The following is a 27,761-nucleotide window of genomic DNA, read 5'->3' as shown; positions in this document are numbered from 1 at the left end:
TCCTTATCATCTAATATACATATATTAATAACAACTCACTTGACATCACATTATTTAAGATACATGACATCAAGAAGAGTGGACATCACCCACAGACTGCATCCTGGTCTGCAGAAAGGGTAAGCACATTTTTTATTGCACACAGGATTGCTGTATTACATAAGCTCGTGTGGGTGCAGAACGGGTCAAGACCTGGGTGGGGTAAAGAGTGATATTATATCAGGGTTATGGTTCAGAAACCACATGGACAGTGAAGAGGGGAAAGACGATGATTTCGGTGACTGGCCATGGATTTTAAGCAGGCTCTAAAGGAAGCAAGAACAGGAAAGGAGTGAGGAACAGTGAGAAGATGGTAAGATCAACGGATGGATGGGTCCGTGGGATCCAAGTGCCAGGTTCCACACCCTCCTCAGCAAGCCTTGATCCCTCTTCTGCATCTTATCCCGCCCTTGCCAGAGAACTGTGCTTCCTTCTTCCCCAGAAGCATCATGAGCAGTAAGCTCCTTCCGGTTTCCTTATCTCTACCTTCAAACATTTTCTCTTTCTCCAGCCTGCCAAGATTCCCTCTGGCCTCAGCAAGCTAGAGACCTCTCTCCTTGGAAAGAACCGCCTCTCCATCTTGCTCCTTACCTGGCATATTTGATCTTCTCCTCGCTGTCCTGGTTTCTTCCTTCTTGCCTTCAAATAATCACAGATCTCCCTATGTGGACAAGAATCTTCTCTCAAACTTCTGTCCTTTGCTCCTGAACACCCAGAAAGGGACCTCAACCCTGACCCTCCTCACCTAGTGAGTGCTGAGCATCCATGCTGTGGACTGATGTTGGTGTCCACCCAAGACCCATGTGTTGAAACTCTCATCCCCAGTGGGAGAGAATTTGGAGGTGGCCTTTGGGAATGATGAGGGTTAATGAGGTTGTGAGGGTGGGGCCCCCTGGTGGGATTGGTGGAAGAGGAGACGACATAGATCTCTGTGTGAGGACACAGAGAGAAGGTGGCCATGGCAACGAGTCGGCTTGACCCTGGACTTTCCAGCCTCCAGAACTGTGAGAGAGAAAAGTTTGTGGTTGAAGTTCCCCTGGAGTCACTAAGACAGACCCTGCAATGCTCAACTTCCTCCACAATTTAGCTTCCTCTCTGGCCTTCCTTTCTTCCTTTCTTTGTCTACATATCTTAGTGAATTTTCTCTTTTCCCTTTCCTTTAGTTGCAGCTGTTTAGTTCCAAGTCTTTTCCTGATGTTCCCTTGTTCTTCCAAGTCTATTCTGCTGCTCCTCTGAGAGTCCACGCCATCACCATCTGAGATTAAAAATCTTTAATGACCTCCTGACTCAGAATCACCTCCCTCTAATCCATCCTGGATAGACGAATCTTTCTAGACCATTTGGGTCTTCTCTTGCTCAAAATCAGTCGTGCCTCACCCACAGAATTCAAGACTAAGGAGTTTGGATTTTGACCTGGAGACAAATCTCTGCAAACACGGCCTCGACCTATCTTTTTAGATGTCCTTCCCATCACACCCCTCAAGGACCCTTCTGCCGCTGTCTGACCTGCCTTTCACCGTCTCAACACTTCCTGCACAAAGGGTCACTGTTGGCTTCGTCACGTCTTACTGTCTCATAGCCAGTGACTTTCCAGCCAGGAAGCACTGCCTCCTGCCTCATAACAACCAGAGGCCCTGCAGGGTCTGAGTGCAGTTCATCAACATTTGCAGGGTCTTAACTCATTCCATTGACATTTTAGAACAATAACAACAAAAAGGACCCTCGCACCCTCATATGTAAGATCAAAGACAGAGCAACTGGCCTCAGCAAAAGGGATTCAGTAACCTCAGGGATAAGCAGGTAAAAATCACTTTATTCCTATCCTAGCGCCTTTGCCTCACACAGCCTAGCTTCTGAAGTCTGTGCCTTTCATTCCAACAATGCGCTAAGCATTGCTCTGTGCTGGAAATAAACAACAGGAAGCACTGCCCGCGTGGAGCTACCGTTCCCCAGGAGGGAGACAGACCCTGAGCAAAATAAGTGGAATAGGTAGAATCTGGGGGATTACATGTCATGGGAGAAGGAAAGGAAGTGGGGTGGGGTGCTGCAGTTGTGGAAAGAGTGGCGAAGGGTGATGTGGGTACAGATAGGAAGGGAGGTGAGGGAGCTCTGTAGGCATCTGGGGTCAGAGCGTGGCAGGTCACGGACACAGAGGCTGAGTGGGAGCTTCCTGGAATAGTCAGTGGACAGTGAAGAGGTCCACGCGGCCAAGCTGAGAGGCTGAGTGGGGAACAAGCAGGAGACACAGTCAGAGGCATATGGAGACACCCCGGAAGGGTGGTGAGGTGGGACACAGGGGAGGTTCCTGAGCCGGGGACTGAGTGACACTACTGAGATCTGTAACAGCAGCCCTCTGCCACTCTGCAGAGAGTAAGCTACAGAAGAACAGAAGCGGGGGATCAGGGAGGAGCCCTGGCGATGGCCAGAGAGGAGATGATGGTGGCACGAGCCACGACGGGAGCTGCAGAAGCAGGAAGAGGTGGTCGGATTCTGGATTTATCCTGAAGGGCACGGCCAACACACTTGCTGGTGAGTTCAGTGTGGAGAATGAGAGAACAGGTTTAAAGGCAACAGGAAGGTTGGTTGAGCTAACGGAAGAATGCGGTTGCCCTGAACTAAGTCTGTTGGAGGAACAGGACAGGAGGAGATTAGGAGCTCAGTTTTAAACAAGAACACGAGATGCCTCACAGGCTCCCAAGTGGAAATGTTGTGTAAGAAGTTAGATAAATGAGCCTGAAGTCCAGGAGGATGATCTAGGTGGAAATATAAAGTTGAGATTTATCCACTTACAGGGCATACTTAAAGCTTGGAAACTGGGTGAGCTCGCCAAGAGTGTGTGTGTGTGTGTGTGTGTGCGCGCGCGTGTCCTTATTCTTGTGTGTCAGTATGTTTCTTTTTCACAGTGCCGATTGTCTGTATGCTGTAAGACCTGTGGATATCAGGGCATGAGATGTATTCAACAATATCTGGTAACCTACTCCTCTGTAAGCACAGATCTTAATGAAATGAAAAGTACAACATGAATTCATCAGCTGAGAAATGGAGGAGGGTGAGGTGACTTTCAACTCTACACAGACTTAGCCATGCTCGGAACTTAGTAGGCTTGTGACTAAAGTTGATTTTTTTCAACTGATTCGTTAATGAGCTGGTAAGTAAAAAGACTCTCAATCTTTAGATTACCAGTTACTTGCACAACAGTGAGCAAATCATTTCGTTTCTCTGAGCCTCTGTTTCCCAAAATGCGAAAATGGGAGCCTGAAACTAGAGGAGCCTCCACTCTAGCTCTCAGTCTGAGACAACCTCTTCTTAATTTGCTGGGAACTGTTTGTTTTTCAGCTATCTGGCTCCCCCAAGTGGTCGATGGAATGAATGCAACTTGCATTTTGTTGAGACACTCAGTCGTGTCTGACCCTTTGCAACCTCGTGGACTGCAGCTCGCCAGGCTTCCCTGTCCTTCACCATCTCCCAGAGCTTGCTCAAACTCATGTCCATTGAGTCAGTGATGCCATCCAATCATCTCGTCCTCTGTCGTCCCCTTCTCCTGCCTTCAACCTTTCCCAGCATCAGGGTCTTTTCTAAATGAGTCGGCTCTTTGCATCAGGTGGCCAAAGTATTGGAGCTTCAGCTTCAGCATCAGTCCTTCCAATGAATATTCAGGATTTATTTCCTTTAGGATTGATTGGCTTGATCTCCTTGAAGTCCTAAGGATTCTCAAGAGTCTTCTCCAACAACACAGTTCAAATGTATCAATTCGTCTGCGTTCAGCCTTCTTTATGGTCCAACTCTCACACCCATACATGACTACTGGAAAAACCATAGCTTTGACTATACAGACCATTTTTTGGCAAAGTAACACTTTAATATGCTGTCTGGGTTTGTCATAGCTTTCCTTCCAAGGAGTAAGCTTCTTTTAATTTCAAGGCTGCAGTCACCATCTGCAGTGATTTTGGAGCCCAAGAAAATAAAATCTGTCACTGTTTCCATTGTTTCTCCATCTATTTGTCATGAAGTGACAGGACCCGATGCCATGAGCTTCGTTTTATGAATGTACAGTTTTAAGCCAGTTTTTTCAGTCTCCTCTTTCACTTTCATCAAAAGGCTCTTTAGTTCCTCTTTGCTTTTTGCCATAAGGGTGGTATCATCTGCATATCTGAGGCTATTGATATTTCTCCTGGTAATCCTGATTCCAGCTTGTGCTTTATCCAGCCTAGCACTTCTCATGATGTACTCTGCATACAAGTTAAACAAGCAGGGTGACAATATACAGCCTTGACGCCCTCCTTTCCCGATTTGGAACAGCCCCAGTCAACCCCTGTGATTACCATTTTGGATGCATTTTCTCATTAACATTTTCACCAAAACACTAGGAGGCAGTTATTTCCTGTATTTTGAGCTCACATACTATGAAACCAAGACACAGGACTCAACGTGGCAACAGTAAGTGATGATCCAGGATCCAAACCCAGGCAGTCTGAGAAAAGAGAGGGAAAACTCCCCAATTCATTCTATCAGGCAATCATAACTCAATGAAGAAGAAAGATGAGGAGGAGGGGGGAGGGGAGGGGGAAGAGGAAATAGCAGCAGCAGAGGGAAAAATCTTGGAAGAAAGTTGAAGACTACAGGTTTGTACCACTGGATTATGGATGTGAAAATTTTACATACAACTGTGGTTATTCTTGTAACTAAATAATTGTTTAAAGGGTGGTTAAATAATGGTTTAAAGGGTTTGATCCCTGGTTTGGGAAGATCCCCTGGAGAAGGGAAAGACTACCTACTCCAGTATTCTGGCCTAGAGAATTCCATGGACTGTACTGTCCATGGGGTCGCAAAGAGTCAGACACGACTGAGCGACTTTCACTTAAAGGGTGGTTGAATATTAGAAAAATCCATAAGTAATTCACCACAGTAACAGATTAAATAAGAAAAATCATATACTCTGAAACAACCACAACATTGTTAATCGGCTATACCCCAATATAAAATAAAAAGTTTACAGCTTGGGAAAAAAAGAAAAATCAATACTGATCTCAGCAAATGCATACACATCATTTGATAAACTTTAACCTCATTTACTAACCAAAATAAACTCTTCATAATTCTAGATAAAAGGAAACTTTCTCACTTGTGAAAGAATATCTACCAAAACAACAAACAAAACAGGGCAAAGGTCATGCTAAGCGGGGAAATGTTAGCTCCATTTCCATTACAGTAAGGAATAAGACAAACATGCCTGGTATCCCCATTCTGTGTACTATGGGATTTGAGGTTATAACCAGTATAATAAGATAATAAAAGTGAAATTAAGGTTTAAGGAAAAAAAGAAGGAAGTAAGACATTCATTATCTGGAGATGTTATAACCAGTTAAACAGAAAACTCAAAACAAACTATAGGCCAATGATCAGAGGGAAAAAGGGGGGAGTTCAGCAATGTGATGGGTGTAGGATTAATACATCAAAATTCAATTAATTTCTGTGCTCAGTCATGTCCATGAGACCCCATGGACTGTAGCCTGCCAGGCTTCTCTCTCCATGGAATTCTCCAGGCAAGAATACTGGAGTGGGTTGCCATTTCCTTCTCCAGGGGATTTTCCTGACCCAGGGATTGGACCCACATCTTCTGCATTGGCAGACAGGTTCTTTACCACTAAGCCACATATAAAGCCCATACATAATTAATTTCTATATACAAATAAAAATATATTTAAACAGTAGATCACATTATAATCATACCAGATAATCTCAACTACCTAGTAACAATCTAAAACATGCAGACCTCTAGAAAACATGATTTTATTGACATATTAAAGATTTAAACAAATGGAAAGACATATCATGTTTATGATGAAAGTAAAAGTGGAATTCGCTCAGTTGTGTCCAATTGTTTGTGACCCCGTGGACTATACAGTCCATGGAATTCTCCAGGCCAGAATACTGTAGTGGGAAGCATTTCCCTTCTCCAGGGGATCTTCCCAACACAGGGATTGAACCCAGGTTTCCCACATTGCAGGCGATTCTTTACCAGCTGAGCCACAAGAGAAGCCCGAGAATACTGGAGTGGGTAGTCTATCCCTCCTCCAGGGCATCTTCCCGACCCAGGAAAGCTATCAGCTGAGAAATGGAGAAGGGTGGGGTGATTTTCAACTCTGAACAGACTTAGCCATGCTCAGAACTTAGTAGGGTTGTGACTAAAGTTGGTTTTTTTCAAGTGATTTGTTAATGACCTGGTAAGTAAAAAGCATCTCATCTTTAGTTACCAGTTACTTGCATAACAGTGAGCAAATCATTTCTTCTGAGCCTCTGTTTCCCGAAATGTGAAAATAAGAGCCTGAAACTAGAGGAGCCTCAACTCTTGCTCTCAGAGAGAACCTCTGCTTAACTTGCTGGTAACTTGCTTGTTTTCAGCTATCTGGCTCCCCCAGGTGGTCGATGGAACGAATGCAACTTGCTTTTTGTTCAGTCATTGGAGAAGGAAATGGCAACCCACTCCAGTGTTCTTGCCTGGAGAATCCCAGGGACGGGGGAGCCTGGTGGGCTGCCATCTATGGGGTCACACAGAGTCAAACATGACTGAAGCGACTTAGCAGCAGCAGCATTGACCTGAGGACTAATGTATGCATTCACTGCAATTCAGTAAGAATGCAAACAGAAGTTTCAAAGAACTTGATGAGATTATTCTAAAATCAGAGAAGAGATCAACACCTGGCATAACATCAAGAGGGGCTCCAATGACCCCTCCCTAACAAAACTAGTGAAAATTATTTTCTTTTCTATCTTGCTGCTGCTGCTAAGTCGCTTCAGTCGTGTCTGACTCTGTGCGACCCCAGAGACGGCAGCCCACCAGGCTCCCCCGTCCCTGGGATTCTCCAGGCAAGAACACTGCAGTGGGTTGCCATTTCCTTCTCCAGTGCATAAAAGTGAAAAGTGAAAGTGAAGTTGCTCAGTCGTGTCCGACTCTTAGTGACCCCATGGACTGCAGCCTACCAGGCTCCTCCGTCCATGGGATTTTCCAGGCAAGAGTACTGGAGTGGGGTGCCATTGCCTTCTCCACTTTTCTATCTTAAGCCTCTGCAAATAGTCTTAAAGGCAAAGAACACAGAAACATCTAATCAGGAAAACCTACAAAAATTCAGCAAGAAAAGTGAGTCGTGGTATTTGAACCAAAACCAGTTCACCACCCCCTCCCTCAACACAGTTCAACAAAGGAGAGACTCCACGGCACAATGCTGCAGCCAGGGCCACAGGGTCCCTCTTCCCTGGTCCCCAGTTAGATGGCTTTCTTCAACAAAGAGTAGGACTTGAACGAATTTCCCATGCTGCCCACAGCCACCTGGGCCAAGTCCCAGGTGAGTGTGATCAAGACAGGTGGGCTCCCCTCCTGCAACATGAACCCTGATGGCTAGGATCCCCTCCCAGCTGAAAAGGCCATGATCGTCACAAGGAAAAGGTGAAATTATATTTCTATCCCACACCATTTACAAAAATCAATTCCAAATGAGTTCAGAACTTGAACGTCTGAAGTAAAACTTTAAAACTCTTAGTATAAGATGCAGAGTTAAACCTTGTGATTAAAATCTTAGTCTTTCAAATAAGATGCAAAAACCATGAATTATAAAATACTGATGTCCGTCTGAATAACTGATGTTCGTAACATTTGTTCATCAAGATACCTTTTAAAAAGTGAAAAAAATAAGTTACCAAGAAAAGGTATTTTCAGTATACACACCCAGGAGCAATATGGATCGATAATATAGAAATGACAATAACTAAAAATAAGTAACCCAATGAGAAAATGAGCAGAGACATGAATGAGGAAACACATCTGGCGAATAAATGTGTCTACAGGCATCTCATCATTAGCGACTGTCATATCAAGGTCACCTTTTAAACTTCTTCTATTGGAAAAAAAAACTTAGTCTGAAATATCAAATGCTGGAGAAGATGTAGAGAGTAAATTAGTGCAGTTACTTGGAAAATAGTTTGGTATTATCTCTCAAAATTGAACATTCAATGCATGCTTTACGATCTAGCAATTTGACTCCAGCATGGGTCCAAAGGAAATTCTAGCCCTTGTGAAGCAGGACACAAGGACAAGAATATTCACAGTGGTACTGTTCACCTGAGAAAAATCTGGAAATAAACAAAATGCCCACGAATGGGAAAACGTTTTTTTTTTTTTTTAATGCAATGGAATATTACACAGCAATCAAACAGCAATACAGATATTAGGAGGAAAAATCCCCAAATAGTATAAACAGCATGAAGTTTTGATATAAGGCCTAAACTCAGAAATATGCTCTATCTATCTATGGAAGGAAGGGAAGAAGGGGAAGGAAAGGAGGAGAGGGAAGCAGGGAAGACAAAGAAAAGAAAGCAAGTGACCAACCAACATGGGACTTCAAGAGAAGGATTATGTTGTCAGGGAAGGCAGGGAAATGTGATAGTAACTGTGAGGTGAGGTTCAGTTCAGTAGCTCAGTCGTGTCCGACTCTTTGCGACCCCATGAATCGCAGCACGCCAGGCCTCCCTGTCCATCACCAACTCCCGGAGTTCACTCAAACTTATGTCCATCGAGTCAGTGATGCCATCCAGCCATCTCATCCTCTGTCGTCCCCTTCTCCTCTTGCCCCCAATCCCTCCCAGCATCAGAGTCTTTTCCAATGAGTCAACTCTTCGCATGAGGTGGCCAAAGTATTGGAGCTTCAGCTTTAGCATCATTCCCTCCAAAGAAATCCCAGGGCTGATCTCCTTCAGAATGGACTGGTTGGATCTCCTTGCAGTCCAAGGGACTCTCAGGAGTCTTCTCCAATGCCAGAGTTCAAAAGCATCAATTCTTCGGCGCTCAGCCTTCTTCACAGTCCAACTCTCACATCCATACATGACCGCTGGAGAAACCATAGCCTTGACTAGAAGGACCTTAGTTGGCAAAGTAATGTCTCTGCTTTTGAATATGTTATCTAGGTTGGTCATAACTTTTCTTTCAAGGTGAGGTTAGATACAGGTTATTGCTAGTTATGAGTTTTATTTTCACAAGTTTTCATTATATTCCTGTTAGTTAATAACCAATTATCTAGGGCCTTCCTTGGTGGTCCAGTGGTTAAGACTCCACCTTCCATTGCAGGTGGCATGAGTTCAATCCCTGGTTGGGGAACTAAGATCCCACATGCCACAAGGTGTGACCCCAAAAATAGTAATAGCCAATCATCTAAATATAGTAAGGAGGAAAATACTCACTAGCTAGGCCACCACATGCCCAGTAAAACTCATGTTTTTAGGGCTAAAAGGAAGGAAAGGAGAAGAGATTCTGGGTGTGGAGTTGGGGAGGATGAAGAGCAGTCCCACTGCACCGCTTGCTCTGCTAGCTCAGTCTCTGTATTGAGGATGAGATGGTTGGATGGCAGCATGCTCAACGGACATGAGTTTGAGCAAGCTCCGGGAGTTGGTGATGGACAGGGAAGCCTGGCATGCTGCAGTCCGCGGGGTCGCAAAGAGCGGGACGCAACTTAGCAGCTGACAGACGATGACTATATTGTTCAGTTCAACAAATTTTATTTCATCTTTTTTACTTCTTAATAGCACTGATAGTCTCTTATTTCCAGACTCATATGTTCAATCTTCCCACTTGATTTCTTTAACATGTTAAACATTTATTTTATATTCTTTGATAAACTCAAGTAGTTCGCACTGCTTATGGTCTCTGATGGTTCTCATTTAGCATGTTGCTTGTGTTTGTGATTTATTTCACTTGTTATATAGGTCTGTTGAGATGTTAAGCTTTTTTATATTGGAGTATAGCTGATTAACAATGCTGTGACAGCTTTAGGTGGAGAGCAAGGGGATCAGCCATACACATACAAGTATCCATTCTCCCCAAACTCCCCTCCCATCCAACAGCCGTACATTTTTGACTGTAAACTAGTCATTTTCCTTTGAGCCTTACCTGTGGTAATTCTTTGAACCTGAGTTGAAGACTTCCACCAGAGACAATTACTTCTGGCCTCTGCCAATCACCTGGGGATGATACTAAACCAGGTCTGTTTAATTTAAACCTTTTGCTTGGGGTTCTGGGACCACAGCGGGAATTCAGACCATGAACCCACATGGAAGTTGACTTGTGGTTATGGCTTCTTGGAGATCTTGAAAATTTTCCTGCATCCAGTGCCAGGATGAAGACAAGAATGTTTCCATTTCTTTTCCCACCACTTGGCAGATCTTTGTCCGCCTAATTTCGTACAAAGCCCTTCAAGGTCTCAGCCTTGCTGGAGCACTGGTGCCATGCCTTCCTTCCTGAGCCCTGAACCCCGCATACTTTTAAATACAAAAGCCCAAGCTTCAAAACTCAGCAAAGAAGACTTACCGTCCTCACATTGTTCCCGCACACTCTCAGGAACAAAAGTTGCTCGTGGCAAGTTCTTAACACTTTCTGTTCTCAAGTGAAACAACTCTCCATTCTTTGAAAATGGATTTACTTTCTAGAAACAGAAAAAAGGTTGGAATCAAGAGTTCCTGCTGCTTCTATTTATGGGGGCTGGGGGTGAGGGTGCTTCAGAGATTCCTTACTTTTGTGTCAACTTGGGGGAAAGCATTTGAAAGTAGTTTTGTGATTACCAGCGTAGTTACTCCAGTTAGGAGTACTGTTAACAGTATCCAAGCTAATGTCCGGTCAAAGACAGAAGTCACCAGTACTTTGTTAATGACAGCTGACTACTTCTATTTACACAGGACCTAAAATTGGGTTACTCACTACTGAGTGTGTGGTTCCACGACCACAGTCCGCGTTCACCTCCTTGCTTTTAGCAGAAATACCCAGTGGTTATGTAAATCCAATTTATTTGGCATGGTTCTGGGAAAACAATCAGTTACGCTCAACAGGATGAGATGCTGCCGTCAGGTATGAAAACGTCAGGCCTACAAGTCCTTTTTAGCTGAAAAGGACTATCACTGTAGCTCCGCTAAACTGACTCTACCACTGGGCCACCAAGACGTCTGAGGCCGACTCAACTCACAGACAAGGAAGGAGAGAGACAATTCACGAAACACGATTAACTGTTGCATAGGGCTGTGTTTAAAAAGAAACGTGATTAGAGCTCAGAGGACAGAGTTGGGAACGGCTTCCCAGAGGGTGTGACATTTAACCCAGGTCTTAAAGAATGAGCAGGTGTTTTCAAAAGACAAGTGAAGAAAGGAATTCCACATGGAGGGGCCGGTTTAGGCACCAAGAAGGCATGACAGAGCAGAACAGGTTCAGCAAACCATGGAAGGCTGTGAATATAGCACAGATTCTGTACAGCAACCCGAATCTCTCAAGCCAGAAGACAACTTTCCTCCAGGCCGCCCACATGCTTCTACCCCTCATCAGGAGCCAGTCAGCTCATCCCACCCAAGCTCACTCTTAAATCCACTCCATTCCACTACTTCACCGCCCCCCAATTTTTGTGCAGAATAGTCCAAGTTCCTCGATTGTCCTTCAGCTCCACCACTTCCATTCCAGCCTACCCAGTCACTGAGATGATTTTTGGAAAGGACCAATCAGATCAGGCCACTTCCCTGCTTAAAATCACTTAAGAGATAAAAGTCCATCTTTGAATACAGAACTCGGTGCATTCTTATTTATATAAAAACGTCAGATGTGTTCTTGGTGTTATGAGAATTGCCACCAAGACTTCAAAATCGGGTCTTAAGAGACAAGCATCATGGAACCTGCTTGCTAACTGGGTAACAGATTTCTATTTTCAATTTTACATAGCCATGCCCCAACTTCAGGGCTTCACTGGTGGCTCAGTGGTAAAGAATCCACCTGCGTTGCAGGAGCCACAGAGATACAAGTTCCATCCCTGGGTCAGGAAGATGCCCTGGAGGAGGGAATGGAAACCCATTGCAGTATTCTTACCTGGAGAATCCCATGAACAGAGGAGCCTGGTGGGCTACAGCCACGGTGTTGCAAAGAGTTGGACACCACTGAAGCAACTTAGCACGCACGCATGCATGCACACTATATCCTTTATAAAGCAAGCTTAAAATAAATTTTTCATGTACCAAAAAAAAAGTCCATCTGTGGCATGATGTACAATTCCCTACATAATTATGACCTTAAGCAAATTATCTAACTATTTCAGACTGGTGTCCAGTGAGTAGGACTGAGGCAACTTTCTACTTCAGAGAGTTGTCTTCACATTAAATCCGTGGGTAGTGCTGTGAAAAACTGGAGGTCCTCTTTCATGGTTCTTCAGCAAAATGTGTAGGTAGAGAGAAATTTCAAATGCAGATGGAAATCTGACTCACTGCGCACTGGAATGATTCAGTTTTAACTTTACACTTTATGCTATACATGGGGTGACAATTTTAGAGAGCAGGATCACATTTTACATTCAAGAAATACGAACACACTTTGGCATAGCACCAGGAAAGATTTGTTATTGAGGACATTGAACTATTGACCTATATAATGGTTTCAAGGTTTGAGATGACAATTCCTAGATATCCATTTACCTGGAAGACAGGGAAGACCAAACAATACGTCACTTTAGCCTTCAGCAAATCCCTAGGAGGTAATGGAAACTGATGCTTCAGACTAGAGGAACTCCTTACACCACATTAACACCAACTGTTCAGGACACCTCACAAGGACCCTCGGAAGGGCGTCACCACTGACTGCATTTGCCCTCAAGCCACTTAACGAGGTATTTAAGGGAGACAAGTTCAAGACCAACGGTGTTGGGTTCTCTACCCCTTACCTCTCAGATATCAAGCACCGATGGTATGCATGTAACTGGAACATAAGAGCTCTGGCCAAGAGCTGGGACACAAGCCCCGTCTGGGCCTCCAAGACCAGCAGCCAGTGTCCGGGTGCTTTCAAGCCTTCATGCACCCCTAAACTATCCTCCTGCATCTAAGATGGATAGAACTGAGAAAAGAAAGGGCATTTTAATACTAAAAGAGCCACTTCAAGTCCATGTCCTGCCACAGTGACGGGGCCACGTTACATCATCACAAGGCTTCTCACGTCATGCTTGAGAATCAGCTGAGTCCTCTGGTTAGTTCCAAGAAACTCCCTTCTCCACAACTGCCTTTACGGTGCCCACTAAGCCCCACTGAGGCCCCAGAACCTCGGACTTCAAGGCAGCACAGCAGGCAGTGGTAAGGCTTGTGAGCAGAGCACTCCCCAGGCATGGCTCACTCTCCCAGTGCTCAACATTTCCTTAATAGCAGTATTAATCCATGTAATTTCTCAGAGTAAGTGCTACAGCCTTGGAGATGAATCTCAACTCTCCACCCTCTGTTGTCAGAGCTCTGAGCCTGGTTTTCCTCTAACCTCTAAAAAGGGCCTCTGCCACCTGACTCTGGAAGGCTACAGTTACAATCAGATAAGATCAGCAAACACAGGTAGTGTCCACAAAGTGTGGTGTGCAAGGTCCATCTACGATGCTCTGTCTTGCACAGAGCTGGTGCTCAGCCAGGACCTGGCAATTCTATGGGGTCTCTGTCCCAGAAGCTAAGGCTTGGCTGGAGGGCCAGGATTCCTCTAGCCATGCCCTTCCTAGGTCAGCGCTTGGTTACTCACCACAACTGCTCCTGTAATGGCATCTCCTGCATCTGAGACCAGGCTGGCAGTGGGCGCAGGAGAAGGGTAAGGTGCTGGCTTAGTCTATGCTCAGTGAGTCAGGATGTCAACAACGAGAGACAGGTGGAAGCATAACAGGTCAGTCTGGGGTGGGTGCCCCAGGTTCTTCTAGTTCCCAGGCCTCCATGGCTTTCCACTCACTCCCATGTCCTCCACCCACAAGCCCCCCAGGTCTGACTTCTGTGGGGCTTCCACCCCCCAATCTCCCTACCCCCGTCTTTCAGGAAACAGTGAGTGGCTACATCTGAGCTGACCTCTCACCTCCACCTGGCAGTCTCAGCGCCAGGAGCAGACCAAGTGCCTGGTGGTCAGACGTCAGGCCAAGGCAGGCCGGCTTCTTACCAGCTGTCTCTCCACCAAGACGTAGGGTCAAGCACCCTCAGCTGTCAGCAGCAGAGAGCTGGGGCAGGTCCTCCTGTGCTCAGTCACATCCGACTCTTTGAGACCGCACGGACTGTAGCCCGCCAGGCTCCTCTGTCCATGGGATTCTCCAGGCAAGAACTCTGGAATGGAGCTGACATTTCCTCCTTGAGGGGATCTTCCCAGCCCAGGGATTGAACCTGTATCTCCTGTGTCTCCAATACTGCAGGTGGGTTCTTTGCCACTGTGGGGAAGGTCAGGGAGACCAACAAAGAAATCAATCTGGAAAGACCCCATCACGCCTGCTCCAACAGAAAGCAGAGCTTTCTTGCAAGAAGAATAAGCGGAGAGAAGGCAACCACGAGAAGCGGGGAGAAAGAGAAAGAAGCCATAAACACTTGCAGAACAAGAGAATTTTTCCCAATGCGAAATGCACAGATAATTTAATGGAATTTACTTGATTTTCCCCTCTCAGGGTCTGACTTCAGAAAATCGAATTACAAAGTCATCATCACATCCTAGATTTATTACAACTGACCTGCAGGCAAGAGGAGAGAACTATTACATCGACACTTCGATTCCATGGATACATCTTAAATAGAGGGAGAATTCAAACAAGAATACAGGATAAACTATTCCCAAGCTCCAGGAAGCAGTCATGTGACTGAGCTGCACTTTTTACAGACAAATAAGGCAATAGCCCTTCACATCAGCTTTCCGACAGTTTTTATACAATATGCTTCTGTGGTACAGGAGAGAAATAACCAGAGCTCACAATGTACAGTTCTTACACTATTGTTACAGTGTGTGAACACTGCACACCCTTTTGTTTTCATAAAGATACACTGTAATAAACTCCTTGCCCTTGAGTTTATAGTTTATAATAATCTATGATTAATACACTAAAATTGCCTTTTTTATGTGGTCATCCACATGAGAGAACAGTCAGATCAGCTCCTGGACGGTCAGCACTGTGTTCCTCTCCATCTGCATATGGCAAAGTGACCCCACGCGGAGCCAGACAGAAGGGTGACCACGGAGATCCGGAGTCCTCCTGAGTCCCCGGGAGCCGTGGGGATGGGGGGCGATGGCTTGGCATGGTCAGGGGCAGGCGCTGCAGGGCTTCCCCTCCGAGGCTGGGAAATCTGGGGTTTCGATGCCACGGCAGAGAAAACAGGAAGATCAGGCGAGTGGACCAAAGCGAGAAACCACTGGTGAATTCAGAAATTGACAGGATGTAACTGTAAACAGCACCATCCTCCCTTTGTTGTTGAGAAGTGTCCGTGACTGTCACCTGGGAGGAGACACAGCGACACCCACCGCTGTTTGGTTCCGTCACGGCATCTGCCGCGTCTCAGACCTCGGCCGCTTTACGCTCCAGTGGGCGTGAGCTGCTCACGGCGCTGCTGGACAGACTTGACCATCACACCTACGCAGGGCGGCAGGGGGGCCGGAGGGAGACCATGGAGACCCGGCTCGTGGGGAAGGGAGGAAGGACAGCAGAAGATGCAAATTTCAACGGCCCCCTAGAACTATTCTGGGGCTCTTTGGGGGTTTTTTGGTTTTAGGGTTGTTTTTTGTAGAATTCCAATCGTAAGAAATGTGGTGACCTGCTAGAGTCTTGTAGGTGAGGAACTCATGTAAAAGAAATCCTCCTCTGGTCAAGTGTTATCTCTAGAAGAGATGTTCTTCCATCACCTGCCACATCAGCTGGGCCCCACCTTCTCAGCCTTTTAAACTTGAGATCATGGGATACACTGGGGGCTATACAAATTCTTGGTAAGGAACATTCCTGGTAATCATAAAGGTTTCTGTTATAGGGAAAAAGGTGAGATACTGGATCAAGCAAGAGTCACGTAGGGGCAACAGACCACACAGGTGGGGAAAGAGACGCAGAAGCTGCAGACCTGGACCAGGCATGTCACACAGCTGAGATCTGGTCTTTCGCTGCCTAAAAGACATCTTTATCTGATCAGTCAAGGCACATTGCTACCAGCTACTTCTCCCCGTCAGTGAGTTATGGTGGCCGGAGCATCAGGCTTGGGACCAGGGGAAATACATAGCTGCTACGAGTTGTTCCAGACAGGATTCTAGGATTAAAAACATCTGTAAACTTTGCCCTCCGTATTCTTCCCTTCTCAGCCCGGGTGGTTTGTGGCAGGTGGAACATCCAATTGGCAGCACACCGAATTCTGAGAATCAGCACCTTCTCTGACGCGTGGCAGACTCCTGAGTCTCCCCGATGGAGGGCAGAGGACTGGGGGTGGGCGGGGGAGAAAAGAACACGTTCTGTCCCGTCTCGGCATTTTCACGTTCTCCTCTCTGAACGCAGCATGGTTTTTGGTAAAGATAAACGTGCTCTAATTTAACGTGATATTTCAAACAGGGAATTTGGCTGAGCACATGGATCCCCAAGCGTGGACAGTGACTGTCAAACAACAGAAGGTCCAATCAGTCAACCTATTGCACTTGGTGAAGAAAGTCTACCCCTCCTCCGTCTCCCAGCTCCGGAAGGCAAGGTGTCTCGCCGGCCATGCCTGCCTCGCGCTCCAGCCCAGAGCCTGCATTCAGACACAGCGTGGCCACCACCGCATCCATCCAGCATTCGGAAGCCTGATGAAACACCCTTCCAGCAGCTGCGTCTCCAGGCTTCAAGTCTAGAAATGAGTTTACAATGTGGTCTTATCACAGTCAGCAAGCTGATCGTACTGACATCCACGTTCACGGGAGAGCAGGCGAGGTCTCTGACCGGCACTGACGCTGCGCGGGTGCTCGGGTCGCACGGGGATGCGCGTTCGGGGTGGCGGGAGTATACAGACGGGATGGAAACAAACACCAGTCGTGGTGTGCATGGTGTCTGGCGAGCAATAAAAACACTGTGGTAGGGGTGAAGGTTCTGTACGTCTTGCTTCCTCTCAGCCCTTTGTCTAGAGTCTGACGTAGCAGCGACATCAATCGACATACATGGGGGAGCTCGGGGTGGCTGGCATTTGATCCAGGATTTTACACACGTAGCATGCGACCTCGACGGCGCGCTCCTCGTACATCAAAATAAAGGGGTGTTTCTGCAAGAGGATGGAAGACAAGAAAAGACATGTGATCAAGATTCACATCAGAGCTCGGAGGAACTGTTCCTGCAGAGATCCAGCTCTGCAGGATCCAGCCAGGTGGAGCTGTGAAGGCCTGCAGGGAGGCAAGCCAGGCTGGGCTCCACACACACAGGTTAGTGAGATACCATACACGGTGTTGGTGTGGCTGTGTTGGTATGGTGCTGGTATACCCCACACCCCTGGCTGTGGGGTCTGGAAGCTTATCTGCATATCAGGGCCCCTGTGTTTTTCAGCACAGATCAGAGCTGGAGCCTCTACTGCCCTCCAAGAGCCCAGAAGCACTGCATGAGGCCCAGCTGCCATTCCTCCTGGATGCAGGACGTCCCCGTGAACAGCAGAGGGACCTTACGGCAAAGTCTCCGCTGTGATCCTCTGACCCTCCCCCCAACTCCGAAAGAGGCTCAGCAGCAGCTCCTCCTCCTGTGTGCTTGTGCCTGCACCTTCCAAATGCCATGGCTGCGTATCTGCCTCCCAAGCCCCCTTCTTCGTCCTCCAACCCCAGCGATGTTTTTCTCCATAGCTTTGCTAAGTACACGGACTCAGTAAGCTTAGTCAGTGCTGGGGTGGACCAGAGTTTCACCTAATATCCTTGGAAAGCTAGACGCTAAGAGTGACAAGTGGGTTTTTTCCTAAAATACTCCCACATTATTAGGTCACAGTACTTTCTTCATTCCCAGGGCCAAGGCCAGATCTGGTACTGCTTAAAAAGCCCCAGTTCTACAGAAGGGTGAGAACTTTCAAAGAAGCGGGAACGGGCCATGGGACGTAAATTTGCACGAGAGCTTTTAGTCAAGGCAATATGAACACAAAAATGGTTACAGATGCGTCTTTGTCGCACACACAGGCTGGGAAATAGCTCCTGAAAGCGAAGGTTAAAGTTCCTTGGGGGTAGTTTTTATAACGTGCTGAAGCCAAAATTTCCCATCAGAATCCAGCTAGTAAATTAGTAGGAAAATCAGACACAACTTTTGTCCTTCCAAATCTCCTTGTTTTTAAACATCTTTAAAAACGCTCAGTAAGGTCAAGCAGCAGGGCCAGCGGCTTGCTCAGTGAGCCTGCGTCCTGGAGAGGTCAAGTGTGAGGAAACACCTCCCAGCCCAAAGGCTCAGACTCACCAGGAGTTCTTTATACTTTGGCCTTTTGGATTCATCCTTCGTAAGGCTAAAATAACACAGAAATTAACAGCATTAAAATGGAGACACAGTTACTCGAGTATTTTTATTTTCACAAGCAAAAGCATCACAATAGGTCAGGTTTTTTTTTTTTTTCCTTCAGATACAAAGTCACAAAGCAGCCAAGCTGCCAAACATAAAAGACAGAAAAACTTCAGCAATCTGGACCACGAAATGTTAAAGTCTTATAGGATCTAAAAAGAATAGAGAGAAGCAGCATTCCCAGAAAGAAAAAACTGAGAAAAAGAAAAGCATTTTCAAGAATGAAAAGAAGAATATACAAAACACTCTAGCTCTTTGCTCACAAATGTATCTTACTTCTAAATCAAGTCAGATAAACAGAATAATTATCAAAAACATTCAAATGATAACAAAACAGGTTTTATTTAAAATATAGATTGAAATAGTACAAGGCACAACGGTACTCTTGCCACATCAGTATGTATTTATCCTTACGTGCCATACACACACACACACCCACACATTAAAAGATGAACACACAAAAACATCAGGCATGGGGTTCATGCGTTCCTTGGCATAAGATCTCCCTGAGCCAATGTATGGTTCTACCAGTCAAGCTCTGGGCCTGACCCGACTATGTTATGTGTTTATGTCACCGCAGAGACCCACTCCTGAAAGTCTGACCTGGTAGGATCTTAACTCAGTCAAAGTGTCCACGTGATTCTGGTACAAGTTCACTGTGAGAACCACACCAGAGTAAGAGGGTGAGTCTCAGGGAGGCTGTATCTCTTGTACAAGGTACTAGAAATCTGGAGGCGGCAGCTGCTCCACCACCCACATCTGCTCTTCCTTGGCACCTGAGTAGCAGAGTAAGAGTGACGCCCCACCAGGCTCGCTGGGGCCTTCCATGTAGCCACAGTGACCAGAGTCCCAGCTCAGAGGACACAGGGATACAAATAAGCCCTCCTTCCCCAGTAAAAAGTACCAACATTGCTAAGAGGAAGTAATTACCTCACCGCCCTTTCACCAGATGGTTTGGAGTATTCATAAGTCAAATACTCACCACAAGTTGACAAAGTTGATGAAACTTGGGGAGAACTCCCTTTCCTCAGAGTTACTCAGCTGTGGCGGATCCCCTTTCACGACTTGTGTTAGTTGATCAAATACACTATTCCACTTTGGATAAGGAAAGCGGCCAGTGGCCAATTCGTACTAAAGAAAACACAGAAGAAAAACAAAATACGCTGGACATTATTTGTTACTTCACATTACAATTCTGAAACTCCTGACACTCCTGAAAAAGGCTTGAATCAAATCAAGGCGAGGTTGAGGTACGAGCTTTCAGAATGTCTATAGGCAAGTGGAAGTGATATTTAGAAATCAGGATGGCAAGTCCTCACCTGCCCCAGGTCATATACATTTGTGAACTGTGTTCTCATTTCCACTCTGTTTGGAGGGTAATGGAAACCCAGAAATTGTGTGCTTTTCCTAAGAACTAGGTTTAAATCTGCAGCATGGCCTAAATGAACCCCATTTTATGTGCACTGGCAGGTGACTGATATGCGGAGATGGCCCCAAGCTCATCAGAGACAGCACATGAGAGGGTGCGCTATCTGAGAGGACTGGCTCAGAGCTTCCTCGGCTGAGATTTGATTCTGTCGGTCCAGTTGAATGTCAAAAGTACTAGTTTCCACCATGAAAGCAAGGCGATCAAGCAGACATAAAGCCACCCTCCAAAAGGGAGCCGCCGAGGAAAGCCTTCTTCCCCAAAAAATGCTCCGCTAGCTGGGCACTGTCCGCTCTACACAGGGCCTCGGGAACCAGGCCGGCGGGCACGCACACAGGCACACAGAAATCCACTCCTTCACCTGTGGTTTCTTGTTGATGAAAATACAAATGCTTGGGAAGAAGCAAACCTCACTAACCATTCATAGCAATGGGAATAACTGCATTAGATTCATTTCTGAGAATAGGTTTTAATAAGAGAAGGAAAGAGCAGGATGCATGTTATAAGGTGAAAGACTTCAGATCTCAGAAGTTAATTTCATCTCATCCTTTTTACATAATTATGAGAATAATGCCTATGAAAAGTAAATTATAAAGCAATTATAAGTACTGAATGCCTTGCTTTTAAACAAAGTTTAGCCAGATGTATTAAAGGAAACTGCCAAAAAAAAAAATTCCTATGTTAAAACTTTTCACAGACAAAAATTTTACCTTTACGGTAAAGTAAAAACTTGCTTTCTAAGCATAACTGGCTTGGACACTGATGAATTTTTCTGAATATTGAATATCCTTATTCTATGCAATGGACAGCTGTTTGCATCCTTCTATGCAAATAGCTGTCTCAGTTGGAAACTACAAGTCTTGCTCCAGTCACCAGACCTAAGAGAGTCCCAAGTTTCGTGTTTTCTTCTGAGTAACTGGGAAGGAATCCTTTTCGTCAGCAGCTTCATGCTGAGAAAAGACTCCTGGAGGTGTCCCCCATGTTTGGTCACAAGGGAAACCGGATGGAGTCTTGCGCAGAGCTGAGCTGTCAGCCTGCACGTCTCTAGACAGACAGTTCAGTAGGTGTGGTGCCATGACTCACCAAGGACAGCTCACAGGGTGTGTGGGCCTCAGCAAGAGGATCTTAGTACATACAGTGCTGGTGAACAAATGGAGACTGCTTAACAAGCTCCAGGAAGACTCTCCTGCCCTGAACCTGTGGTCTTGGTGCTCTGGGGTCTTAAGAAGATGGCGGGGAGATGACAGGATAAGTTCTGGGCTGCCTACCAAAAAGGATATAGTAACCTCCCCACCCTGAGTGATAGAAAATTAACATCCAATGTGGAAGAAGCTGCTCCGTCTCAAGTCAGAAAAATGCCCCTCAGCCCTGGTAAAACAGCACGCACAAGAAAATAATTCTGAGACTTCAAAACAAATCTTGGTATAGGGAAATCAGCAAATAAATATATTTTTAAAATAGAACCGAAATTTCAATATAGCCCAGAAGTGAGACAGTTCTTTCTTGGTTATTCTAAGGCCGGGTGAGCCGGCCTCCTGCTCCTGCTCTGAGCGTAGTTCTGACTCCAAGTATCTGTGGCCAAGAGATCCAGAGGGACTGCATTAAAGAGCCCCAGGAGCTTCACAGAGCCATGAGGGAAACAATCAACTCTAGCTTGATTTTTAAAGTAAAAATTTGTTCTCAACAATTAGAAAATATAGTCTCTGCAATTGCAGCCATGGGGTGAGGGGTGGGGGACAGGAAGAAACAGCAATATAAAAATCAAAGACTGGAAGACACAGGATGTGTTCTTAAGAGTGGTGGAAGACTGGTTAACTTTTCTTTCATTTCTAGATTTCTCGTCATACCCGCACAACAAGGCAGAGTCAACGTGAACTTACCAATGTGATCCCCAGACTCCAGACATCAGAGCGGACGTCGTAGCCTTGGCGTGACGCACTTGGGTCTATTCTTTCAGGCTGAAACACAAAGAGAAGCCACGTCATTCACGACGCACACACCCCAGGCGCAGGTAAGGGAAGCAGGGCTGAGTAGGCAGCCAGAAGGCCAGCACAGTCCTCGAGGAACCCATGCCCAGGGACAGACAGGGAGGAAGAGGACGTCAACATTACACTGAAAACAAACAACAAGGGAAGACCCAACTCAGTGGCCTCCTCCATAAAGGGAAGACAAGGCTAACTCTTCCCCCTAAGGATTCACAAGGGTTTACAAAACCGAAGTTGAGAACAGACGAAGGGAGAAAGGGGAAGAAAAGGAAAAAACAAAGAATTACAATGGGGCCAGATTAGTAGTCAATAATGGTAAAAAGAAGTGGGGGGTGGGGGGTGGGAAAGAGTAAGTCTTTGGATCTTATCCCTCTTTGCTTCAGTGAATAAGGACACACTACAATATATTTGAGACACAAAAGCAAATACAAGCCAAGTGTATTATAATTGCTCTACTCACTCTTCACCATAAAGTTAAATTTGTATTTCTATCAAATAAAGATATTTGTCCAACTAGTCTAACTGTTACCCAAATTAAGGCACTGCCAGTAGTACAGTATATGATCCTATCATAAAACCAGCAAAAGTCATTGTTAGTAATTTCTATGAAGGGAGCATCTTCACATTTTCTTGAAATAAGGGACCATTATCCACAAAGAGTGTCAGGGATGGAGAATAAAAGAAAGAGAGGGTGTCAGTAGCACAGAGCTGACAATAGAGCCTTAACTAAGACTGACAGTAACTGCTGTTGAAAGAAATGTCCAGGAAGCACAATAGTCACTGTGTAATGTTCTCTGCCTGTCGGCAACAGTTAGTTTGGAAACCTATGCATTCTGTTTTGGACAGAGTACTATGTCGCATAAATATTCACTGGAAGCTTTTCACTTTTACTTTTAGTTGTAAATATATGTATTTACCTGATAACATACATATTACATAATAATACCAGATAGTCAATCAAGAAAGAAAATACTCCATCCAACAACAGCAGAATACACATTCTTCTCCTACTCACATGGAACATTCACTAACATAAACTATGTTAGTTTATGTTAAAACATAAAACACACTTTATGTTAAAAAACAGAAATCATGCAAGGCATGTTCTCAGACCACAAAGTAATTATATTAGAAATCAATTAACAGAAAGAAAACCTGAAAAATCCCCAAATATTTGGAGATTAAACAACACACTTCTAAATAACAACACATAGATCACAGAAGTCTCAAGAAAAAGCTTTAAAATATTTTGAACTATATAAAATAAAATGACAATGATATATATATATATAAACTATATATGAACTATATAAAATAAAATGAAGTAATCAGTGAAAGTATACTTGTTTCATTAGGGCCAAGACCCTTAAGTTACAAAATAACCTGCAGATTTTGTTAGGTAGGGATGCACATGTTTCTGTTCAACAACCCCCAAAAGTTATTTCATTGACCTGGAGATAACTGGCAATTTTATATTTGCATTAGACATTTCATTCCAATATTCTTTCTTTAGTGACTGTAAATACTGAATTATGCAAACATTCTTTGAGCCAGTTTCACCAAATTGCCTGTCCAGTTTTCTCATGAATGAGTTAAATACATTCTTGATACATGTTCATTCTTTATTTGTATGTGTAATATTTTTAAAATTTTGAAAAGTATTCTTTGAGAGGAGAAGACACTTAAGATCCATGAAACGAATTAAAGATCCTGTATCCTAAAACTAAGTAGGAAGTATGGGTTTGAAAAACAAAAAGCTTTTTAAAACCAACACATCTGGGCAAACTCCAGGAGATGATGAGGGACAGAAAAGCCTGGTGTGCTGCAGCCCATGGGGTCGCAAAGAGGAGGACATGACTTGGTGACTGAACAACAACTCAATACGAAAATATCAACTTAGAGAATAGGGTCTGTAACACGAACCAAACAGCAAAAAAGTAATAGATAAAACAATTTTATACCTAAAACATATAATTTATAATAAATATACAACTCAAGTTACTCAGTATTGAAGTACATAAAATAAAAACCAAGGAATAAGGAGAAATTGACAATCACAATGTTATCAAATTTTGAACTCAATTTTTTTTAAAGAGGCAAAAAATGCTGAACAAATGTAATTAGTAATACAGAACAGACCTTTTCCAATATTTCTTTTTTTAACTGATCATTTATTATGCTAAAAAAAAGAATTTTAATATGTGCCAAAAGGCAGGAACGTACATGCTAAAAAAAGCAAGGAATAAGCAAGAAGATTAACATGAATCACTTTGTACTAGTTAGCTATTCGTGTAACAAAGCACCTAAAAACTTAATGGTTGAAACCAACAGACATTTATTATTTCAGGTTTCTGTGAGTCAGGCATCAGCGTGTGTTTGTGATAGGGGTTCTGACTCAGGGTCTCTCATGAGGCTTCAGTCAAGCAGTCAGCCAGGGCTGTCGGCCTCCCCGGGGCTGGAAGACGCATCACTAAGCTTACACACAGTTACCGCAGGGAGTCCCTGCTCCTCAGCACATGAGTGTCTCTGTAATGCTGCTTGTTGAAAGTCTTTACAACATGGCAGCTGGGCTCCCCGCAAGTAGCTATCCAAGAAAGAAAACAGAAAAGAAGCCACCTGCCTCTTTATGACCTGTCCTCAGAAGGATGTGTTCACTGCTGCCACACGCAGTTCATGAGAAGTAAGCCACTGAGTTCAGTCCACACTCAACGCTGCACTTAGTCACCACCTTTCGAAGGGAGGAGTATTTACAGAGACTGGACAGACTCTAAACTACCACATACTTGGTACTTAAAACACTTCAGTAAACAGCTCTGACACTTAAAACAATAAGAAAAGCAAAGTACGCGTATGTATACACATGCACATGCACCCACACATGTGTGATGCTAAGGAAACAGTAACACTTCAGTTTTCATATAATTAGCTATCTTTCCCAAAGACACCTGGCCAAGATGGAGTTCAGCCTCAAAGAACAGAAAACTACACTAGCACAATGGTTCTGAGTTCTGGGGAAAATTTTCTGAGCTCAAGGAGGTCAAAGTTATGTCTTTGATCACTAGATGATCAATACTTTAATGTATGAATAAAGAGAAAAGAATTTTCCCAATTTGATTTTTAAAACTAGCATAACCCATCTAATATCTTTACAATGTATACTATAAACCAATCTCAAACGTTTTTGTGTAGCAATCATAAATACTAACATGGCACATGTAGAAACATATTAAGCATATCAACTATGAACCATGTAGGGATCACCTCTGGAATGCCAGCATGGTTCAACCACTGGAAATATACGTGACTGTGATGTGTCATGTCAACAGCTACACAGAAACATTTCATCATATACTGAATGATGCCAAAAAGGCATTTAATAAAATCTAACAGCCCTTCCTGATTCTTTCTTATCTCTCTCTCATACACACACACATTCTCACTCACAGATACGCACATATACTTAGTAAACCAGAAAAAGACATTTGCCTTCAAGTCAAGCAACAGATGAATCCAACTATCACCACTGTCAATCAACAATGATCTAATTCTAGGCAAAGCAAGAAAAATAAACACAAGTAAAAAAAAAAAAATATATATATATATATATATACACACACACATATATATGATTATAGGTAGGTAGAGGGATAGATATGAAAAAGATCAATAAATATGAAGAAAGCAAAGGCAAAAATTATTACAGAATGGTATCTTGAGTACCATCTGAAACCTATTAAGAAAAAAGCTATGAGTATTTTAGCTGGTTATAAAATAAACCTATCAGTGTAAGCAGCTTCCCTATGTATCAGCAGGTACTGTGATGCTCCAGGTTGGGAAACCCCTGAGGCCTTCACCCTTGTAAGTGTCAGTGAGCTTCCTCCACCCCTAAAGACTCTATGAGACATACTGAGTTCTGGGAGGAACCTGTATTCCCATTCTCCTCTAACTGGAAATAGCACCACTTACATTACCCATGTTTCTACTACAGTATCACCTCCTACAGTCGAGACAACATGCGGGGAGGGTTGGTCTAGAAACACAAAGAGGCCTTTGGAGAACTAACTAGAATATAATGAAAAAACAATAATCAGAAAAGACCATATATGCTAAGTGCCGCAAGAAGAACAGAGTAAGACCATGAAGCAGGAGTTCACTGGGAAAATTTTGACAAGTTTCACAGCAAAGTTAGAACTGAGTTTGGTCTTCATGGAAGAGGCAAATACTCTAGTATAGTGAAACTGCGTGACTAAAGCGGATTCCTTGCAAGTACAGCACCAAAGGGCACAGGCTCTCTGTGCAATGACTGTCAGGCAAGAAGGCTTGGACTTGCACTTACTGCCATGTAGGGCCTGCAGCCAGCATCTCTTGTCTTAGCGATCGAGTCCACGAGCTGTCCACTGATGCCAAAGTCACAGAGTTTAATATTTCCACTTCTATCCAGAAGAATATTGGAAGGTTTGATATCTGCAAGACACAGATGTCATTCAACGTTCAAGTAATTAATCAAATGAGCTATATTTTGAAGAAGTCCAAGGAAAAATGTTGGAAAAATGTTAGGAAACATAAGTGATCAAGTCCGTAAAATTCAGATAGATAAGAAGATGATAAAATTTTCTGAATGCTAAAAATGCATTATTAAAAAAATGCCTTATATTAAATTTAGGCATTCTATAAAGTTTTCTTTGTTCTCATCAAGAGACATATTCATTTACTTGTTTCAGATTCATTACTGAACAGTCATAACATGCACAATACTAAGCTACTTTATGAGTGCGAGTGAGTGAAAGTTGCACAGTCGTGTCCGACTCTTTGTAAGCCCAAGGACTATACAGTCCATGTAATTCTCCAGGCCAGAATACTGGCGTGGGTTGCCGTTCCCTTCTCCAGGGAATCTTCTCAACCCAGGAATCAAACCCAGGTCTCCTGCACTGCAGGTGGATTCTTTACCATCTGAGCTACCAGGGAAGCCCAAGCTACTTTAAAATACATGTCAAAGATGATACAACTAAATGCAAAGTACACAAATTTTAAACCCACAATTTTGTTTAAGTAGAGCTTTATCTAACTAAGAAGAGTATCCAACCCAGTACATTCATCAGACCACAAGCTCTGGGGTCAGAAAAGCAAAGGTTTGAGCCCTAGGTCTGATATTCACAACTCTACCTAGAGTAAGCTTTTGAACTCTCACTTAGCACCCATGATCCCCTTGTCTACAAAATATAAGCAACAATTCCTAACAGGGTTGTGGAAAGGAAAATACCTATTACACAGTGAGTGCACTTTTCTGCACACATGGGAAAGCTAAGTCCTTTTCATTTGTTTCACCAGATTTTACACAATTTGGCCACAATGGCCCCTAGGTTACCACCTTCTCCTCACTGACCGTCAACTAATTCGGCCAGTTGGTGCAAACCAGCTAGTTGGCCAATTCTCCCCCTCACTCACTAATTCTCTGCACCTTTCTCAATCTTTTAATCCATTTCATTGTCACTGTCATGGCTCTATGAATAAAAAGTAAGGATAAAAATAAATATAGAATACAAAAGTATCTGTCTATAACTCAGAAGGTGATCTACCAAAAACTCCAGAGAAGAGTGCTTACTGTCACTGACACAGCTGACTGCTTATCAAGCATCCGCTCCTAACCAGGCCGTCCTTACTCTGGGGACTTCGGCTTTACTGGGATCTCCAGCCTCCAGTGTAGGTCCACCCATACCTCCAAGCACTGAGTCCTGACTGGCCTGAGCTTATCAGGGTAGACTAATGCTTCTCACGAGGGACTCATTTAGGTGAGGGCATGAGGAAACTCGGGTGAATGAGACAAGAGAAGATACTAGAGAGACATAAGGAAGATTTCTCTGCTCCTAAGACAGCCACATGAGGAGAGAAAGCTGCTTCTTCAAGGAGCCGACACGTCCGGATGTTACACAGGCCCTGCTTCAGCTGTTACTCCCCTGAGAATGGAGCCGACACATTAAGGAGAGCAGAGCCAAACGGAGAGAGCTTCAG

At 44.3% G+C, this 27,761-nt stretch overlaps 1 protein-coding gene and 1 long non-coding RNA gene across 4 annotated transcripts in view; one reads left to right on the top strand and one right to left on the bottom strand.

Moving 5' to 3' along the window:
• The first annotated feature begins 1,224 nt into the window (after positions 1 to 1,224).
• LOC132343047 (uncharacterized) lies at positions 1,225 to 4,066 on the top strand. Its single transcript, XR_009491704.1, has 3 exons — positions 1,225 to 1,839; positions 2,407 to 2,568; positions 2,943 to 4,066. It is a non-coding gene; the product is annotated as an uncharacterized lncRNA (long non-coding RNA).
• Positions 4,067 to 14,431: 10,365 nt separating this feature from the next.
• MAP2K4 (mitogen-activated protein kinase kinase 4) overlaps positions 14,432 to 27,761 on the bottom strand; it is a 77,936-nt gene continuing 64,606 nt past the window's right edge. For 2 of the 3 annotated variants that reach the window (XM_005220369.5, XM_005220370.3), the window contains 5 exons: positions 26,089 to 26,216; positions 21,648 to 21,725; positions 19,324 to 19,472; positions 18,243 to 18,288; positions 14,523 to 17,082 (listed from right to left, as the gene is read on the bottom strand). In XM_005220369.5, the coding sequence (XP_005220426.1) occupies positions 16,969 to 17,082; positions 18,243 to 18,288; positions 19,324 to 19,472; positions 21,648 to 21,725; positions 26,089 to 26,216 (515 nt within the window). In that variant the 3' untranslated portion in view covers positions 14,523 to 16,968. 3 annotated transcript variants of the gene reach the window in all.

Source organism: Bos taurus, chromosome 19, assembly GCF_002263795.3.
Source record: "Bos taurus isolate L1 Dominette 01449 registration number 42190680 breed Hereford chromosome 19, ARS-UCD2.0, whole genome shotgun sequence".
Lineage (NCBI taxonomy): Eukaryota > Metazoa > Chordata > Mammalia > Artiodactyla > Bovidae > Bos > Bos taurus.
Note: the sequence above shows the minus strand (reverse complement) of the source record. Positions and strands in the feature narration are given on the sequence as shown.